The sequence below is a fragment of the Myotis davidii genome, unplaced genomic scaffold, assembly GCF_000327345.1.
Source record: "Myotis davidii unplaced genomic scaffold, ASM32734v1 scaffold673, whole genome shotgun sequence".
NCBI lineage: Eukaryota > Metazoa > Chordata > Mammalia > Chiroptera > Vespertilionidae > Myotis > Myotis davidii.
The window spans coordinates 1,902,404-1,917,330 of NW_006286677.1; the positions used below are offsets into that span (position 1 = coordinate 1,902,404).

General features: G+C 38.7%; 1 protein-coding gene across 2 annotated transcripts in view; it reads right to left on the reverse strand.

Annotated features, from left to right (window-relative positions):
- The window catches only part of MAP2K5 (mitogen-activated protein kinase kinase 5), a 263,379-nt gene that overhangs the window by 229,371 nt on the left and 19,081 nt on the right, over positions 1-14,927 (reverse strand). For both annotated transcript variants that reach the window (XM_015560452.1, XM_015560453.1), the window contains exon 3: positions 11,833-11,900. In XM_015560452.1, coding sequence (XP_015415938.1) covers positions 11,833-11,900 — 68 coding nt within the window. The remainder of the gene's footprint in view (positions 1-11,832; positions 11,901-14,927) is intronic.

The window sequence follows — 14,927 nt, forward strand, 5'->3', positions numbered from 1 at the left end:
TTTTTGTGTGTTTGTAGTAACAGAGAATCCGTGTTCCACATGGCAAAGTAATTCACCATCAAGGACAAACTATAAAGGGTGGTAATTAAACCTGTGGTGCGGGCCTACTCCAGGCAACTGGCCTGAGGAACAGGCCTGTTGAGGACCAGGAGGCTGCAAACAAGGCACCAGGCCTAGGAGCTCAGGCTACTACTTACACGGCATTCCCTAAGGGGCATGGATAAAACTCGAGCCACACACAGTATTTCCTGTCACAGAGCAGGCTGATGCTGCCTAGTGAAATAAGCAAGGAACTTGGAGGAGTTAGAGGACTCACACCCAGGAGTCTCAGTACTGGCCATTTCTGAGCACAGGATTAATGTGAGCTTATAATGAGAAAATATAAGACAGCACTTAATAAGCTGCAAAGCAAGTTATTTTTAGATCTTGATCCTCTCAGTGTTTTTATATATTCTCCCTTTAAAGGGATTCTTTCCAATTTTGTTCCAAATGGTGATAAAATATAAACAATGACAAAGATGACTTCTACTAGACAAAAACAAAATGAAAAACAACCAACCGACCAACCAAAGGCCTAAATCTTGTATGCCAAGATGCTTCACATGATTCAGACAGAAAAGTAACAGTAACCGTTACAACTTTAATGAGATCATAATTTGAAGTTTATCTAAATAACTTCCTGAGCTTAGTCTCTATAATTCTAAGCTGGCTTTCACTGTTCCTAACACGAATCCCTGGACATAGTAGGTGCTTGATAAATACGTATTGTTTGAAATGGGGTCCAGTCTTGACTCTGTCACTTATTAACTTGTAGTGGCCTCCAAGAAGTCATTTAACCTCAGTGAACCTTAGTTTCCTCCAAATGAGATAAAGAGATCTACTCTATAACACACGGTTAGTGTGAAGCTCAAAATTAAACTGCAGAATAGAATTGGTGAAGGCACTTTGTAAATTGTAATGCATTAATAGTAATTGAGAAATTAAAAAGTGAACCTTCTAATACAGTAAAAATATTAAGCACAGCATTTTGAGTAGAAATGCTCCAGTATTTAAAAATACAGAAGCATTTTGTATAAAAAGTATAAAATGTTGTGCTCAACCTGAATACATCAGCAGCAGTTACAAAATGTTTTCTGCTGGTATCCCTTGCAGAATCCGTTACATGCAGTAATTGCAGCAATAATCAATAAGCTAACTGAGTAAAAGATTAATCAGGTTTGTGACTGCTAATGGAATCTCCAGTACCAGACTCAGATTAGTTTCAGAGTCCCTTTGAGATGCTCTTCAAAATCCTTAAACAATTTTAATAAGGATGTGACAAAGTTTAGTATAGTTATCCAAAAATCTAATTAATTTGAAACAGAGGGCCAGATTCAACAAGGGGATAGCAAGAACAATTTTTTGCTTTGTTTTGTTTGCAAGTTTATCAAACAGTGTTCCTATTTGTTATAAACCTAATTCTAATTCTAAAAACACAATTCAATCAATAATTACAACTTTTTTTCTTCATGGAAATCTGCCATATGAAAAACCTGAATTCCAAAACAGCAGTTTAATTTTACAAGGCACGAGTTCTCTATTAAGAGAGAGAGAGAAGAGACAAAGAGAGAGCAACACACACACAGAGAAAAGACTATCACTCATTGAATACCTACTGTGTTGGGCTCAGTATTACACACCTACATTTATTCATTTAATTTGTCACAGCCTTATCCTATTCTGTGAGGATCATCACCCCTGTATTTCACAGACAAAACAAAGGCTTTATCGGTGAATCAAGAAAAATAATTCTTTCAATCTAGTTCATGCACTCAGAACAAGAAATGTATGTTTACTATTTAAAAGCCAAACGGTAAATTACCTGATATTTCTCATACACAAAACATTTAACTAGGTAAAGCAGGCTGCTGGGTGGACTGCTGAGCTGGTGGAGAGCTTTGCTTCCTCATTCATACCCTGTACGGGTTTGGCCAGGCCCCCTGATCTTTCAGGGGATACATGAGGCAGCATGGTGCATTGCAAAGATTCCTGTACTGACCAGGGGCCTTCCTGCCTTCTTCAGTGACCCTCTCTGGCTTGCCTACCTCCCTAGCCACTGTGCTCCGTTTCCTCTAAGTGGTTTTTCCCCACCCATCCTTTAAATGATGGAGTTCCCCATGGTTTTTCATCAACCTTCTCTTCTTATTTTATACTCTCCTTGAGTTAACTTCAGCCACTTCAAAGGTTTCAATTACCAGAGGAGTCATTGAGACTAATTAGGAGCTGATGAATCACAAATCTTTATTTCCAGCCCAGATTTCTCTCCTAAGATTCGGTACATAACCAATTGGTTGTCCACAGGCTCCTCAGATTCAACAGGTCCCTACCTCTCCCACCCCTCCCACATGCCTTAGACCTGTCTTCTGCCACCTGGGTTCGCTATCTCAGTAAATGACATCACAGTGACCTAGTTTTCCAAGCCAGACATCTGAAAGTAATCCAGAGCACCTCTCTTTCCTTCTTCCCCACATTCAATCAGCAGTTTTATTAACTCTACATCTTCCCACCTCTCAAATCCCTCAAGCTAGGGTCCTCCATGACCTAGCCCACCTTCCTTCCCAACCTCATCTCCTATCGTCCCTTCCTCCCCACCTCACTGCCCATAAGACACTGAATCACGGGTAGCTCCTCCTGAGTGCACCAGGCATCCTTTCACTGAGCCTTTACTCCCTTCTCTGCCCAAAACACCCTTCCCAGCCCCCTGTCCTCTTAACCCAGCTGGGCATCACCCTCTCCAGGAAGGCTTCTCTGTCCCCAAAGCCAGATCAGGCGCCCCTTTGTGCCTCAGAGCACCTAACACTTGAACTTTTTATCGCATTTATTACTCTGCCGGGTAATGAGCTTTTCTTATCCTCCCACACTGAACACTATTTCCTTTTTTGTTAATCTCCCTGACTGGACAATGAGTTCCTGAAGAAATAAATTATATGTTCATTACACCTCCACCACCTGGCATAACACTTGGCCAGACAGTTGCTATCCCATAAATATTTACTGTATGAAAAACTGGTTGTATGAATAGTGGACGAATCAGTGAGTGAGTGATCTCAGGTCCCAGCTGTACGTTTAGTAGCTGTGTGACCTTGAAAAAGGCATGCAATTTGTTTGTGCCTCAGTAATCTCAGCTGTAAAAATGGGAAAAATACCTTCTTTGCTCACCCCATAAAGGTGTTAGGAAGAACCAAATCAAAGTAGCTGGTATATGGGAAACTTTCTAACAAAATACTGGAAGAAAAAAAAACCTTGAAAGAGGGCACAGTGCTATGAATCTCCCACTTCCAAGCAAGAGTACATAGAAGAAAATGTTTATAACAATAGGTGACACAGAAACTATTAAACAAGATCACTGAAATTTTAGACCAAGTACAGAAGAATTTAGCTAATTGGTTTACGAAGGCTGAGTCAGTATCCCTTCCCGTTCCCTAGTTACCACAGCACTATAAGCAGTAAAGTAAGTGAAAGGGCACTATGAGGAGCAACGTCTGCTTCTCTTCTGGAAGCTCATCAAGGGCCGGGACCACGTCTTGTGTATTTTCTCTTAACACAAAGGTATTAACCTGGGTCTATATGAGCCTCCGGACATCCTTAAGTTGCTAAAATTATGTGAAATGTCACATTGTGTGAATTTTCTGGGAAAAGAAAAAACAACTTTGCAGATTTTCAAAAAGGCCTGTGTCTCCTAAATCCTAAATAGGTACTGCCATGCAATGCCTACTATGTGCCTTACACATAATTGGTGCCCCCCAAATGTTTAAGGGAAGGAGGCAGAAAGGAACTAATACACACATGATAACTATACTCATTGGTTGTACTTCTAACTTACCCAGTGGCAAGTCTTACATATAAAAAAGGGTTTATTATTCTATACATTTATAACAAAACAATTTCCTAAATCTCTCCTTAGCATGTCTTCTAACAGATAACATAATTAGTGCAGTATTTCAACTTATAAGGAAGAGCATGCTATTTTTTTCCTAATGATAAAATTTTCAAATTCCTGTTTTGTCAATACTGTAAGCATACCCCATTATATGTAGCTCAGTCAGTAATTACAGCAATAATCAATAAACTAACCAGCTATTTGCAGTCCATAGTTAATTTATTAGTTTTCCCAGCGAAGAACCCAACAATCTTAACTCTGCCAAATGACTACAAATTCAATTACAACACTACTCAGAAGTGTCATTCATTACACCTTCTTTCAATTATTTTTTATACTTTACATTAAGAGGCTTTCCCTCTGTGACACTGACCTCTTAGGAAGAACACAACTGCTCCAGTGTTCAAAAATAACATATGAAGCCGATCTATTGTGAATACCAAATTAATAGCGACAGACTTACCTGGCTTCAAGTCCCCCTCGCCCCCCCGCCCACTTCTCACTCACCTCATTGCCCCTACAGAGGTAACAACAATGTGCAGATGCTCTTCCTTAAATGACTCTAGCCACATATGGTCAGGGATTAATTAGATGATGAGAAACAAAAGCACAATGAAAAGTCTTCCAGTGAAAGGTTGACAGAGAACAACTCTGGGGCTATTTATAGGATAACGTTATTGGCTAGTATGTGTTTGTTAATGATTTGGAAGTAAAAAAGACAGTATGTTGGCAAAGGTAATGATAAAACTTTGTTTTGGATAGTAAAACTGTTAGGGAAGCTCCAGCTGGTCTTAATAGAGTTCGGACAGCCAACAGCAGATGAAATTCAACTTGGACAAGTTTAAGGTAATGCATGTTCGCAGAGGAGTTTAAATTTGTATTCAGCAATGGTCCCAAATTTGTAGGATCCTCTCAGCTGAAGCTTTCAGAGTCATCCCCACAGTTAGCCTGAGGCAGACTACACTAACCTTTCACCTATTTCCAGGCTGCGGCAATTCTGCTGTACGTGTACTTCTAAAATAGAAGTTTAAATAGTAGCTTCAGGGAACCTGCCACTTAAATAAAACAGGACCATCAGGCCATGCAGACAGCAGGCCAAATGGGACATCCCCTTACAAATAGACTGCTGTATTTAGCCCATTTTGATAGTGCTTTCATCAAGACCCCATCTACTGCTCACCTGATATTAAAATATAAATAAATCAAACAAATCTTGGTGAGGTTGTGAAAAGGAAACCCTCGTGCACTGTCAGTGGGATTGTAAATTGGTGCAGCAATTATGGACAACAGTATGGAGGGTCTTCAAACAATTAAAAATAAAACTACCATACTACCCAGCAATTCCACTTTTGGGTATTTATCAGAAGAAAACAAAAAATACTTAATTTGAAAGATATATGCATCCCTTTGTTCATTACAGCATTATTTACAATAGCTAAGACAGTGCACGAAATTCTTGCATGGGTACAGTCAGTCCCTAGGCCTAGTCTGCGTCAGGGCCATCTTACCCATCTGCCGGCAAGGCCGGCAAGACCGGCAAGGCCCTGCCCCTTGCTGCCACCCACCCAGGTTCCCAGTTTGCCATCGGGCGATTGTAGCCTGACTGCCAGGGGGAAGGGACTGAGAGGTCAGCCATTCGGCCTGCTTGCCTGTTCCATATGGTTTTACTTATATGTGGAATCTAAAAAGAAAAAGAACAAACAAAACAGTTAGAAACAGACTCATAGATACAGAGAACAAACTGATGGTTGCCACAGGGAGGAGGCTATTGAAATTGAAGACAGGGTGAAGGGGTTTATGAGGTACAAACTTCCAGTTATAAAATATATGTCACAGGATATAATGCATAACACACGGAATATAGTCAATAATATAATAACTTTGTATGGTGACAGATGGTTACTAGACTTACTGTGGTGATCACATTGTAAGGTATGTAAATGTTGATCACTATGTTGTACACCTGAAACTAATATAATGTATGTTGACTATATTTCAATGTATGCCCCTTTAGATATATTTCCTAGGTTGGTAATTTACTGAATTCCTCTAACTTTATTATAATAAGTTTACATCCACCTTTCAGAGATATGTAGAAATGACTCTTCCTTGTTTCCAGTAAAACTGGCCCTGGGAGCATAGAGGTTCATTAGGAGCTGCCAACAAGAGCCTAATACCAGGGTTATGGCCCACAGAAATCCTAGTGCTAGAAGTCCATCATTTCCCCTGAAGAGAAGCTCTTAGCCAGAGCCCCCAATTGCTGTATGTCATGGCTCTGCCCCTTTGTGCTAGCTGTTGCAACATAGGACCCTAGAGGAGTCAATCTACAGGCTACCCTGAGTCCTCTACAGAGATGGAGATGAACTGGGAGCATGGCCACATTAATGACAAAATGTAGGTCCCACCCTGGCTGAGGCCTCCTAATGCTCATTTTTTTCCTTTGCTACCATGAGCTGCATAATAAACTCCTTGTTTTAATGTAAATTTGAGTATGCTTCTGCTTCTTACCAGCACAGGTACCCCAAGATATTTCACAACAGGACTAAATAAGGGGCTGCTACATTTTTATCACTATCTCAAGGTCATCCAAATGTCTCAGACAAAAAGAAGAGGAAGTTAAAATAATCTTCCCCTAAAAAGAAAAAAAAAAGCTTTATTCATTGAATGAGAAAACAAAATAAAAACTTTACTTATACAGTTTAGAGAATGCTATTATTTGAAGAAGAAAAAAATGGAATAATTTCTAAAACTATTTATTTATTTCATTCAGTTTCTCACTCTTTTAATCATTTTTCTACCCTACCAGGAGAAGATACTGCATTACCAGTTTGTTTGGATGAATTACATTGAATTAGGGGACTAACTGCTCATTGAAGACTGAGCTGATTTTCTATACACAAAGTAAGTTCAAAGTAGGACCTACTCAATATGGGGAATGTTTAAAAGCACCATGTGGAAAATGAGCTTTCAGTCTCATTGCTCTTTGAGGGAAACTTTCTAATAGCAAAGGCCGAGGTTGTAAAATGTTCAACTCCTAACAGCAAGAAAATGTGGGGTAAGACTCAGCCTTAAAGGTAAGAAGAAAATCTTTGAAACTTTAAAAGCCCAGAGTATTTTTTATATTTAATAATATTAATAATATTACCTCAGTAGATTCCAAAACAAAAACATCACCTAAGACTGGGAGTGAAGAGACTGGGAATGAAAGGACTGAGAGCCAAAGGCCTGGATCTGTGTCCAGACCTTCCCATTCATCACCAAAATGACCTGCAATTGAATCTGATCTCATTGGGCCTGTTTCCTGCTCTGTAAAATGAAACAGATGGACAAGACCTCTAAGCCTCCCTTCCAACTCTACTTGAGTAACTGTATAATTTTAGAGGCAATCTCCAAGTTGAGCATATTAGGTAGGCTAAAGCTAATCATATCCCAATTTACAAAGTGCTATAGAGGTCAAGAAGTAGTTTCCCTCATGGTACCATGTCTAACTATGGTCAAGTGTACCACAGGGAATACTTACACTCTACTAAAACACAGGGGCTCAGCCTTAATGGGAGGCTTTACAGTTAAACTCATCCCATTCTTTTCTGGCAATGTGGGGAAAAATGGTATAAAGAGAGAGAATGGGCAAAATGAAGAAAATTATTCTTGTTACTACTGTGCTGCACTCATACAAGCGCCTCAGTATCGAAAGAACCAAGTGCAATAAATCCTTTATTAGACATAGGACTTAGCAGAAACAAATATGAACCCCCTTACAAAAGTAAAATGTACTACTGAGTTTCTTAGTGAAAGGTCACCCAAAAGTAGAGGTTAACATGAAAATAACCCCTTCCTATAGCTGGGTCTCAGTGATAGATAAAGCTTATGAGGAATCAATAAACAAGGCCCGGCATTGTTTTTTGATGCTGGAGGGAAATGAAGCCAGCACTACGAGGCAACAAATACAAAAAAAAAAATGGAAGAAAAGCAGCATACTATCTTCAATCTTTCTAGAAAATGAGAGGGGAAAACAAAACAAAAAAATGTAAAATACATTAAGGGAATATTTAACAGGGTCTTTTAAGTAATTAGCAATGATCAGGTATTCAGTTTTCAAAATATGTAGGTTGGGTGTATTTTTTTCCTAATAAAGCATTTCAAATTCTAATTAAAAAAATACTTTATGGAGGAATTAAAAAGATACAATAGTGTCAGAGAAAAAGGCATGATCCCAGAAGTGGAATATTCTAACAACATAACTTATAAGAGACTACGCTATAAAAACAGATTGTTGATTAACACAAACTCATAACAAAACACAGAGAGCTATCACAAATGGTGCTGAAATAACACTTGCCTGTTGAATTCTCTCAATACATTAAATATCTCCTCAGAGACCAAATTACTTTAAATTTTCTTAAAAGACAATTTATTATAGCCTTGTTTTCTTCTCATTATGTCATAAAAATATATCCAATGAAGAAAAGAATGCAACTTCTAAATAACTAACATAAAATGGTACTAATGTGTGGCTTCACTTCGGTTTAATATATTGGTTATTACTTAAACAGCACACAACAATCTATTGTTATGACAAATCCTTACCACAATGCGATATTCCATGTGTCACATGTATCAAAATCCACTGTATGTCACTATTATGGCATACATAAAATTAACAGCCTAAGGCTGCTAACAATTTAAATAATTGATAAGTTTTCAATTAAAAAGGCAACATTTTCAGATCTAATACAAAAACCTACTTAAATTACTGATAAAACAAACAAACACACCCAACAACTTATGCTTCTGTTGGCTCATAGCCAGAAAATGCTTGTATCCAATTAAAAAAAAAAGCAATTCTGCAAGTTACAACTTACACATTGCAATTTTTTTTAAAAAATTTTAGGCAGAGATTCAGGCTGTTTATTCATTTAACATTTGTAACCAATAGGAAATAATAAAGAATTTATGGTAAAAGTGTTTCTATTTTTGCTTTGCTTATATTAAAGAAATACCAAAGGGCTGGGGATTGAACCTGCACCCCCCCGCCGATGTGGGATGACACTCTAACCTAACTCAACCACACTGGCTAGGGCTCTAAGTATTTGTTCAATGAATTAGTGAGACAATCGGGACCTAATTGGCCTGACCACAATCCGTAAGCCACTACCAATTCATAAAAAAAGTTTTCAATATCCATAGCAAATTAATAAAGAATAATGTAGTGAGTTTTTTACATTAAAACTAAATTTACTCACTTTAATGATCATCTTTACTTTTGAGATTATGTACTGTCTAATGTTTTAATCTTTAAATAACTCCCACTCTATTAATAAAATAATGGTTAACAAGATACTTTTATTAGTTTATGTATTAAGGTTTGGTTTTATTGGCAAAATTAAACATTACCATGCCTATGTCTGTCTTCCAACCTAAAAATGAAAGATTGATTAGTTCATGAAACCTAAGTATTTGGGATCAATGAGCTACTTGATTTCTTTTCAGACTAAAAAGTGGTTCTCAAAAAGTCTCAGGAACTTAAGTTTAAAAACAATTACATAGCTAATATTTTCCTACAAAACTAAGCACTGTATTTGAGAAAATAAACACAAATCATAGGGAATATATACTCAGATAGCTCAACTAAGGTATTATATAAATACTAATCACTCAGATTTTAATAGTGGTTATAACATAGAAAAATCCCAATACTAATGTGCAAGGAAGTGAATAGGAGAGAAATAGTGTAAAACGTAAAGGATCGTGGACTTTGGCATAAGAGAAAACTGAACTTTAAATTTTTTTATTTATTGATTGATTTGAGAGAGAGAGAAATATCAATTTGTTGTTCCACTTATTTACGCATTAATTGGTTGATTCTTGTATGTGCCCTGACCCGGGATTGAACTTGCAACCTTGGCATAATGGAACAACACTCAACCAACTGAGCTACCTGGCTAGGAGAAGAAACCGAACTTAAATTCCATATTCACATTCATAGCTCTAAGACCTTCAGCATGTTTGTTAATCATGGCTTTCTCATCTAAAATATAGAAAGTACAATATCTACCTCACAGAGTGATTAAAACCAATGAAAATGAAATACCATAAGCATCTAGTCCAGGGGTGGGCAAACTTTTTGACTCGAGGGCCACATGGGTTCTTAAACTGGACCGGAGGGCCGGAACAAAAGCATGGATGGAGTGTTTGTGTGAACTAATATAAATTCAAAGTAAACATCATTACATAAAAGGGTACCGTCTTTTTTTTTTTTTTAGTTTTATTCATTTCAAACGGGCCACATCCGCCCCGCGGGCCGTAGTTTGCCCACGGCTGATCTAGTCTATAGATGAGGCACCAAAAAACCCAGAAATGATTATTATTATGATCACATGAAGAAACATTCTTAAAAGACACAATTTGTCAGGTCTTCCCCAAAGTACATTATTGAAAACACACCTTTTTATGTGGATATGTCAGAGACATAATGAAAGCACCCTGCTGTCAGTAATGTACTCTGCAATAGATGCATGTGAAAAACTAGAACCAACCTATGCGTGTGTGTTTTCTAAAAATAAGCATGTCACGTTCCCAGGAGAGTTAGAAATCTATCAATACTAGTACTAGACCTTTCAGCAGACCATCCTACTCTACCTTTCAAGGTGCTGATGAGCCCTGCTCTAAATTCTCAAAGCACAAGGACTCTCAAGTAAGTTAATGGGAAGTCAATGGGAAATTGACTTTTCCTACTCTGTGCAGCTCTGAATGCAACGCTCTGTTAATCATGCCATTCTTCTTGTTCTCTTTCTTCCTACCCTAAATTAAAACTATTGGCAGAAACCCACAAAGATATTTTACAGTTTTCATTACAATGAAACAATACCTTGGGTTGAAGTTGAAGTCTATCAAAAACCTACAATCTAACTGTTAGCTAAGATTAGTATCATTTCCGCCATAATACCACTTTGCATTTGTATAGAACTTTTAAGTTTTCAAAGGGCTTCCACGGCTACTCCCCCATTTGATCATTACAATAACCCTGTGCCATAGAAAGGACATGTATTATTATCCACAACTGACAGATGAGGCAACAACAGCACAGAAAGGTTAAGTGATTTGCCTAAGGCCAGGAAACCAGAAAAGAGCTGGGTCTCCTGGCTTTCAGTCCAATGCTCTTTTCACCAGACCACTAGAGATTTTATAAACACATACAAACTCAGATAAAATAAAATAAAATAAAATAAGAGGAAACTTATTTATTTTATCATAGTTGAATTTTTCAAGCTCAGTACTAAAGTTTTAGAAATGTAGTCTTTTCTCTTGTTGATCTACGTCAGCCCTGTGACAAACATTCATGCAAATTTTCACTGAAATCCAAAACACAAAAGAAAAATCATTTCAGGATATATTCAAATCACTTTGATTCAGTAAGTAACCCCATAGTAGTTCATCTTGGGATGGATATAAGGGGGTGGATAAAATAATGGAGAGCACATCTTTAAATTGTGTATCCATATTAAGCCTGCAGCTACATTATAACTATAGTGTGTTTGGAAGGGTGAAAGAGATCGCCAGTTGAAAGTAGATTTTGAAAAATTTTTTAGAGCCCAGGGGTTCATTTTTAATGAGCCGTTACTTTAAGTACTGCATAAAAAATACAGGAAATTGATAGTCCATTTAGTCTGCACCATACCTAATGCAAAAGTCATTAAGATGCATTATTCTTAATGTTCACGATATGATCAGTAAGTATCTTTTGGAAAGAATGCCCTTAACTTTCACATAAGGAAATCTTTGAAAACCTTATATACTCTATAGGAAAATGTTATGGCAATTGTGATTTACTTTTATACCTTCACTTTGCCAAGAAACAGCATCCTCAATCACAGTAATATATTTAAGATAGTCCTCATTTGTAATGTACTTACATATGACAGCATTGCCTTCATTTCTTCATCACTTCTCACTGTAATTCGATCACCATCTTCATCTTCATCTGTTTAAAAAGCAACGTAATGCAAGTGATAAGATTTGCATTTTTTATGTACAAAAACCACATCAGCTGGAAACATAATACAATTTGTTTTTACAAACTGATATCCAAATCCTCAAAACCCTATTTTGGGGGATGTTGAGATTTGTTGTTTTGCTTTGTTTTTGTTCAGGATGCAACCAGAATCTCAATAAAGAACTAAAAAATTAAGGGACAGCTAAAAATTAAAATATTACTCATGCCATTCATGACATGTACTTAGGAGTACGATTAAAACAGGTTTGGTTTGGAGAACTTTAAAAACTGAAGACAGGCCAGTCCCATTCTACTGTCAGTACTTTTTTTCTTTCCCACACAGCACCCTATCCCTCTATTCCTTCATTCTTTCTCTCTTCCAGGCAACCACCCATCATGTCACATTAGCATAATAAAAATGACTAACATTTACTAATCATCATTATACACAAGGCACTAAGTGCTTCATATGCAGTAAGAACCTCCTGAAGAACTTCACAACGGTCCTATAATGTGGATAGTGTGACTTTATTATTATTATTATTATTATTATTATTATTATTACTAGAGGCCTGGTGCACGAATTCATGCATGGGTGGGGTCCCTCAGCCTGCCAGGTGATTGAGGCCTATGGGGAGGAAGGGTCATGGGTGGTTGGCTGCTGACCCCACCCCTGAACAGGGCCCCATCGGGGCCAGGGCAGTGGAGGGGCGCGGGGGCGGGGGGTCCGCAGGAGGTCAGTCGGCTCACCAATTGGGGGTGGGGCCAGCTGGGGGGAGGAGCCCCAGGAGGTTGGTCAGCCGGCCCCACCCCTGATTGGGCCAGTTGGCCAGCCGCAATGGGCATCATAGTGACCGGTCATTCCAGTTGTTCTGGGCATTCTGGCATTCCAATCACTGGCTTTTTATATATATATATAGATTCATTTTTACAGAAGAAAAACTGGGAGCCTAGTGTAAGGTTAACTTGCAAAGCAACTCTAACATCCTCTCCATATCCTATTCTTTCTAGTAGTTCTCTTTCTCTTTTTGTACAGTTTCATTTGTACCGGGAACTCTGACCATAGTAAGTGTCAAACAGCAATTCATGGTACTTTGAAATAATCTTGAGACTAAAGGATAATAAGGCTTTACAAGATACATAACCAGAATGTATTCATTTGACTAACTGTATTATCAAAGTAGACACACCCAGAAACAATGTACTTATTTCAACTATGCTTCCTTTATTCAAAGTAGTTTTGAAATAACTCTTCACAAACTGCTTTAAGAACTAGAAGACAGACCACGTAAAAATATCAGATCTCACTTTTAACCCAAACAAAATTGTCCACCTGATCATTCTCCTACACTACCTGCCAAGGAGAACTCAGAATGACTTTGGCTATTTCTAAATATTTAGTTAGCTTCTTCATCTTTCTAAAGATAAACATCTGTCAACAGGAGAACCGCCTATGTGGTAGACTCTAACTGTACAGTTGAAAGAAAAATACCAAAAACATTTTTAGCAACAGCAGCATTGTTGGAAAAAGTACACAGCTTCCCAGAGGACAACTTGGAAGGGGCTACTTTCGCTCTCATTTGGGTGTCTCAGCTCTGGTGCACTTATTAAACACCCAGTGGTGTTATTTATTTTGGTCACTCTTGGGTATCTAATTGCTGATTTGATCAGATGCAGAGAAACTGATCCCAGGCCTGGCTTTAAAACAAAAATGTAAAGTGGCTTTCATGTGTATAATATACAACATTATATTCCTTTATACTATATCTGTTTTTCCCCTTTGCTAACATCACATACTCTGGGGATTCTTACTGAAAAGACAGTATGAGTTCAGTTCAGCACAAGGCTCTTCACCCATCAGCCCTCCTTTTTGTTAACCTGCAGTTCTGAAGATATACCCTGTTCACTGACAAGGCTCTGGGAACCCTACGAGGGAGCTTGTGTTGTCTCCCAATTAGCATATTACAGAGCAAAATGCTACTTCCTTTTCCTTTTCAGAAGCCGGTAACAATCTGACATCATGAGGGAAACTAGCACTGGAGCCAGCCCCTCTCAATGATCAAGCCCACAGCTCTTGCTGGGGTTTTCTCTCCAAAGCATTTGTACCTGGATCCTGGTTCACATAGTTCCCCAACTCAATGTAAATCAGTACCAAGTCATACTAAATATCTATACAGGTAGAAACTGTCTGAAGTCACTATTGGCATTATGCTATCAAGAGTGGCCTGTTTTCAGTATTAAAGACACACAATGGTGAATTTTAGTAACAAAGGTGGCACTTTCCTAGATGTTACATATATAAAGAATATATAGGAATCTAACACTGTCCTTCTTTCTTCTCTTTCTTTTGTTTTTTAAGTTACATAATCTATAAAACCAAATGCCATTCTAGTTTTGGAAACAAAAAAGTTTCTACATAGGTTCTAGAAACTAGTATTTTCAAGGTTAAGTCAAAAAGTTTTCTTAAAAATGCAGGAAACAAAGGGGAAAAACAGATCCTATATAATAAAGAGGGAATATGCAAATTGACCCATCACTCCACCACAAATATGGTGGCACCCACAGTGGAGGCAGGGGTTTTCGTAACACAAGATGGTTGCGTCCACAGCGGAAGCAGGGTTTCCATAACACAAGATGGCTGCACGCACAGCAGAGGTTGAGTTTCCATAATGAGCCTTAACGAGCAATCGGCAGGGACCTGAGGCTGCACCCCCCTCTCGCCCCTGTGGGGTTTGACAGGGGACCTCAGGCCGCATCCCCCAAACAGCAGGGCTTGACAGGGGACCTCAGGGCATGCCCCCGCCCAGGCACCAGGCCGGGGGACCTCAGGCCATGTCCCCCACCTGGCAGGGCTTGATGGGGGACCTCAGGCCACGCCCCCTGCCTTAGCGCCAGGTGTGGGACCTGAGGCTGCACGGCCCCCACCTGGCAGGGCTTGAAGGGGACCTCAGGGTGCACCCTCTACCCTGGTGAGGCTTGACGGGGGAACCTCAGGCTGCAACCCCCGCCCCCGCC